Source organism: Lactuca virosa, chromosome 2 (genome assembly GCF_052849685.1).
Source record: "Lactuca virosa cultivar CGN04683 chromosome 2, Lactuca_virosa_CGN04683_v6, whole genome shotgun sequence".
NCBI classification, from domain to species: Eukaryota; Viridiplantae; Streptophyta; class Magnoliopsida; order Asterales; family Asteraceae; genus Lactuca; species Lactuca virosa.
The window spans coordinates 257,037,432-257,043,431 of NC_136427.1; the positions used below are offsets into that span (position 1 = coordinate 257,037,432).

General features: G+C 31.3%; 1 protein-coding gene across 2 annotated transcripts; it reads right to left on the reverse strand.

Moving 5' to 3' along the window:
- Positions 1-2,236: 2,236 nt before the first annotated feature.
- Positions 2,237-5,324, reverse strand: LOC145160840 (uncharacterized). 2 transcript variants are annotated; one of them, XM_079080198.1, is made up of 9 exons: positions 5,275-5,324; positions 4,782-5,025; positions 4,469-4,676; positions 4,137-4,373; positions 3,784-4,027; positions 3,578-3,682; positions 3,313-3,495; positions 3,033-3,234; positions 2,237-2,932 (listed from the first exon to the last, which is right to left on the reverse strand). In XM_079080198.1, exons 2-9 carry the CDS (start codon positions 4,996-4,998, stop codon positions 2,445-2,447), a joined length of 1,884 nt encoding a protein of 627 aa, XP_078936324.1. In that variant the 5' UTR covers positions 4,999-5,025; positions 5,275-5,324; the 3' UTR covers positions 2,237-2,444. The 2 variants fall into 2 exon arrangements, with proteins under 2 accessions (XP_078936324.1, XP_078936323.1); XM_079080197.1 differs by lacking the exon at positions 5,275-5,324 and adding an exon at positions 5,121-5,244.
- Between the last annotated feature and the right edge of the window lie 676 nt (positions 5,325-6,000).

Genomic DNA, 6,000 nt, shown 5'->3' on the forward strand with positions numbered 1-6,000 from the left:
AGTAGGAGGATATTTAATTTTTCTTAATTGTATGTATTTATACGTAAAATACTTTTATCTAGAATGATGTAAGAAACAAATCAAGAAAGTGTTTGCAAATTTATAAAATTGTATTTTTTTTGTTTCCATTTTGAATATTATTGTTTTAAATTGTTAATGTAGTTATGTATATGTTACTAGGTATAAGACATATACATAAATAAAAAGGATATAATGATGAATAAAGTAAGTAATTTTCAATATATATTAATAAAAAAACATTGAAATATTAAAAAAAACGATGTTGAAAATTAATGTGTAAACATTAAACAATTTTTTAAAGTAAGCTTTTGAAATAAATACAAACGAAATGATAATAAGTAGATAGTTGAATGTGTACTAATAAAAAAACATTGACATGGTAGACATAACATTGAATTTTTTTCTTTTATCTAAATATAATTTTATATGTTGTTGTTTATCTTTAGGGTCATTTGAATCCATATTATGTTTTTATCTTTAAAAAAATAATAATCCTAAAATAAAATTATGATGAAAAAATGTTATCAAATTTTAAAGGTTCAATTATTAAAATGGAGACATTATAAATTTAAATGTGTAGCTATATAAAAATATTGTTAATCAATATACATTTTACATATATGTCTTGAGTTTAGTAAAATGTAAATTCTTATTTTATTCATTGTTTCAATATGTATTACATGTATAAAAATATAATATATATATATATATATATATATATATATATATATATATATATACTATTTAGTTGTCATATAACGTATAAAAAAATATATTATAGATAAATAAAATACTTAGTATTTTGTTAAGTATATTTAGGAAAATATAAGAAAATATATGTATATATAGGTAAATATAAATTTATATTGAAATAAAAAAACATTTACCTAAATACATGGCTTAAAAAATGCTTAATGTTAATCCCTTGAAATGTGTATTACATACCTACCATATATAAACATTTCCTGAGGAAAGAAACGGCTAAAACATTTATTCTCAAGATTAATAGAATTAATGTATCTACCATATATAAATGAAAAACATAAGAAACTGAGAAGTGGAAAAAAGAAAATCAAAAAAATCTTAAAAAATAACATGTGTAAAATGTAATGAAAGGATGACATGTAATAAATTATTTTCATTTATTAGGGTAGATATGAATCATGAATTATATGAAAATATTCTTTTTTCATTCATTAATCTTCATTATTAACTATTGATCAATATTTTTATTATTAAATACTAGATATGTTGCTCATGCTCCGCATGGGCCATGTGCGTTTGATTTGAGTGTTGTTTTTGTTAAAAGATGCAAGTGAGATAATTCGACCCCTAATTTTTACAGATGGATACAACTAGATAGAAGGTAGGAAAAAACAAAAAAATTAAATATGAGGACCAATATAGAAAAGATATACCAAAAGAAGAAAATGACAGACGACAGAAAGTCCCGGGCCGTTTTTTGTGTTTTTATGAAAAAATATAAAAATTTTGACTGCAAGGACCAAAAGTGTCAAAATGGCCAAAGAATTAAAGGTGTTGGAATCAACAAGTTTTTAGAAAAGGGACAAAAGTTGTCAATTTTTTAATGTTTTGTGGCCAAACTTTGAATATTAAAAGGTTCCAAAAAAATATAAAAGTTTTGATTGCAAGGACAAAAAATGTCAAAATGGCTAAAGAATAAGGGACAAAGTTGACAAAAAGCATACAAGAATCAATTCAAGAAAGTTATGTGGCCAATGCAAAGAAACGAAATAAAAGTGTCAAAAGTTTAAAAACATAAAAGTTTGGTGGCGAAAATCAGAAAAGCAAAAAGTGTACTATTCTTAAAGGAACTCTCTCTCTCTCTCTCTATATATATATATATACACATCATTCTACTTACAAAAGAAAACTTATTTCAACATTCTACTTCTAATTTTTACTATTTTAGCATTGTATTTTTAAAGTCTAATTACTTCTCCTTGTTTGTGTGGCTTTTGTGTGTAAATTTAATAAAGTACAATAACATTCTATTTTGAAAGTATATTTTTGTAATACAAATAAACCAAATTTATAAAAGTCATACCATTTTATCATTGCATTTTCATAATCTTTCATATTTTCTATATTTTGTTATATTTTATTTTGTTATATTTTAGTATTATATTTTCTATAATTTAGTATTATATTTTCTATATTTTTCATATTTTAACAATGTAGCTTGACTTTCAAGTACTAGAAATGATATCTTGTATAAATAAAAAATATATACACAATATTAGGAGTCAAAGGGCCAAGGGGAATGGGCTTTAGACTACTGAATGAGGCATAGGTCAAATGTACAAGTTGCAATATGTTGCAATATGCACACACTAACAAAAAAATTAGTAATAACATAAAGTTACACACACCCTATAAGTTCAATCCTTGATATATATCTTCTAAATTCGCTTGGTAGGTTTAGTTGTAAGCCCATATCCAAATGGATACAACGGATCATAATGTGAATCGCCAACATTCATCGGGAGCTGATCAACAGTCTTGAACCAAGTATGTGCTAGTTTGCCCGTAAAACCATAGTCACCATACAGAACATCGGTGACACCTTGGCCTTCAGTCCCTGGAAGCCATGCAGCCACCAAAGCATCCATGATAGGAACATAAGGTTCGATCACAACAGGTCTACCTGAGATTAGGACAACAACACACTTCACCAACACACACACGTTCATGATAGTTGTGGGCCCAGGTTCTGGTATCGTTAGATTCTGGCTGTCTCCGGCTGACTCCGAGTATGGGAACTCACCCGTTACCACAATGGCGTATGAGAAGTTGTTTGACTTGATAAAATCAGGAGTCGGGTTTTCTACATATAAAACTTGTGTTGTAGGGTCAACCGTGTTTTTCACGGCAGATAAAATGGTCGTACCTATTGTTTATTTCCATCATGAAAAATAGTTACTTTCATGTAGCTTATTATACTTTATACACATATAGAAAAAAGATGGCAACACAAATTGCATATATACCTCTTGTTATATTGCCACTTTTCCCACGCCATTCAATGGTCCAACCACCACACTGATTACCAATATCATCAGCATGGGTGCCCACCACCAAAATTTTAGTCGACTTTTTTGGAAGAGGAAGCATTGGTTGGTTGACGAATTTACCGTTCTTTAGCAAGACTAAAGATTTCCTTACTGCCTCCCTAGCCAAATCTCGATGATCCTGTTTTATATCCAAAAAAATAAATCAGATTATCGGTTGGTAATTAAGGTCTTCCTTCCAAAAAACGATGATTCCAACCTGCTCTCCAAGATATTTCGCCATGCTTAGATCTGTGAATGGGTTCTCAAACAGACCCATTACAAACTTGACGCGTAGAATCCTCTTTACTGCATCATCAATCCGACTCATTGGGATGAAATTATTCTTCACAAGGAAAGTCATCTCATTGATGAATTCAGTGTAGTTGGAGCCAATCATCGCCTGCAAAACTTTTGACTAAATTAATAAAACAAAAAAGACAAAAAGTCTAAACTTATGTTTGCGTATTCATTATTCAACCGACCATGTCTAGGCCAGCCGTAATGCTTTGTTGAATGGACCAAGTGTAATTAGCATGAGGCGGATCTGTCAGCCGGTCGATACCGAAAAAATCTGAGATCACAAATCCCTACAAAACATCCAATAATAAAACATGAAAACATCTCTATGCATATGAAACCAAGATCTTGAAAAGCATAGGCGAAACTAAAAGACGAGTTCTTTAATTACTCTAAATTTGAGAGTGTTCTTTAGAAATCCAGTTATAAGTGGACCATTTCTATGCATTTTGACTCCATTCCAGCTAGAGTAAGAAATCATGACGGTTGTAACACCCTTCCGTACTGCATCAAAGTACGGTGGCATATGAATGCTCAATAAACCATGAAAATCTATGACTGTATTGTTCTCATTGATGCCTCTTGTCGTTCCACCATCACCCACATAGTGTTTGGCGCAAGATGCAATCTTTTCTCTGTAAAATGAAAAATCTTAGACCCAATTAATCCACGAAATTATAACGCTAGAAAGAATCCTACTGATCTGTGGCAGGGGGATCGAGCTTGTGATTAATCAAAACTTACTGTCCGCCAACAAAAGGAACACCTAATCGACCGTCGCTAGGAATGCTTCCTTGAAGTCCAGGTATGATCTCAGTCATGGCTCGAACAATATTAGGATCTTCACTAAAGCTCTCGAAGCAACGACCCCATCTTGGATCTCTACATACCGCAACACAAGGTGCAAAGGCATAGTTGATGCCAGTTGCTCGAACTTCAAGAGCAGTCGCAGCTCCAATTTTCTTCACCAATTCAACGTCCCTATTCCACATGCAAAAAAGAAATGTCGTTAATTATTAAAGAAATTTTTTGTTTAAAAAGGACTCAAACGTTAAACAAAACAAAATTCCACTTGCCTAGTTACTCCAAGGCCAATATTATGTGGGAAAATAGTGGCATTATAAACTCTACTATTGCCATGGACAGCATCAATTCCATACATCAGGGGAATACCCAAACGAGAAGACAATGATTTTCTTTGGAAATTGTTGATCATGTTAATCCATGCCTGCGGACTCGATGGGTCTTGAGATGAAGGGATCGCTGCATTGGTCAATAAACTCCCTACGGAAGATCCAAGACTCGTTAAAAAATAAAAACAAAACCTTTAAATGGATTTTTAAAGTATTTAACACGAAAAAAATAGGACTAATTAATTTTGAAATTTACCTATTGAGTAATTCTGCAATACTTCTTGTGTAGCTACACGACTATCAATCTGTGTCATTTGACCAATCTTTTCTTTCAAAGTCATCCTCTTCATCAAGTCCCTTATTCGAAAACCTAATGGTTGTTTCGGGTCTTTGTACTTTATTTGGGATTCAGCAACGGTAGCCCAAGTATGTATTGCCAGAATTGCAAAAACATACAAAAAAAGTTTCGTCATTTCTTATCAACTTCAATCATATATACACTGCAATTGTTAATAAACACAATAAACACTTGATCGTAGTTGAAAATTTAACTTAAAGGAACAAACTGGACGAATAATTTTTTAGACACAGGAACCTCTTTGTCCGCCATTGATACGTAATCCATTTAACACGACCAAGCAGTTTGTATCATAATCAAAATCCAAAACAAGAACCAATATCCAACTCAAAACAATCAAAACACTGCTAATAAAGATAAAGCATTCGTAACACAAAGCACAAACATTTACCCATTTGAAAGATTGTACGTCAAAGAGAAATAAAAATAGAATCCGTGGAACTTACATGAATGGATGGAGTGGAACTCATTGGACAAGAGTAGGTGATATTTATAGACGAGTGAAAATTAAAAAAGCAAACCCATTTAACATAACCTTTAATTATTGTCATCAAACCATTTCTCAAATTACTTAATTTTATTTTTTTCCTTATCACTGCACTTAATACATGATTACGAAACACGGAAGTGTTATGCATCCACTTAGAGCATCCACAATGCATAGTTTAATGAGAGAGTTGAATGAGGTGGCATGCCTAATTGGATTAAACTCTATCATTATGGGATGTCATGTTGGCATTCAATGAATATGAAGTTCAATGGCCATTAAATTCTTCAATGGGAAAAAAGAAACCTTTTAACTATTAAATATATATTTCATTGAACTCTATTGAGTTCAATGCATTGTAGAAAAATTAATGTAGAGTTGTATAGTAAGTAAAATGATGATGTCTCAATCCATTAAGCTCTAGCTGCTCTAATAAGTTTAATGCATTTTGGATGACTTTAAGTGCTATGCATCAACCTAGTGGGAGGTATTTTCAATTTTAGGCATTTTTGCTATTTTGAGCATTTTTGCTATTTAGTTTGTTACCGTGTAGTTTTTAAGGTGGATGGAATCGCCTTCAAGGTCGTGGACCACTTCAATTGACATATCCACATGGGCAATTAGATGACC

Coding starts and splice junctions, on each gene's coding strand:
- LOC145160840 (XM_079080198.1), bottom strand. CDS start 4,998: ATGACGAAACTTTTTTTGTATGTTTTTGCAATTCTGGCAATACATACT. Junction 4,677..4,781: donor ATTGCAGAATTACTCAATAG/GTAAATTTCAAA, acceptor GATCTTCCGTAG/GGAGTTTATTGACCAATGCA. Junction 3,683..3,783: donor AGAACACTCTCAAATTTAGA/GTAATTAAAGAA, acceptor GATGTTTTGTAG/GGATTTGTGATCTCAGATTT.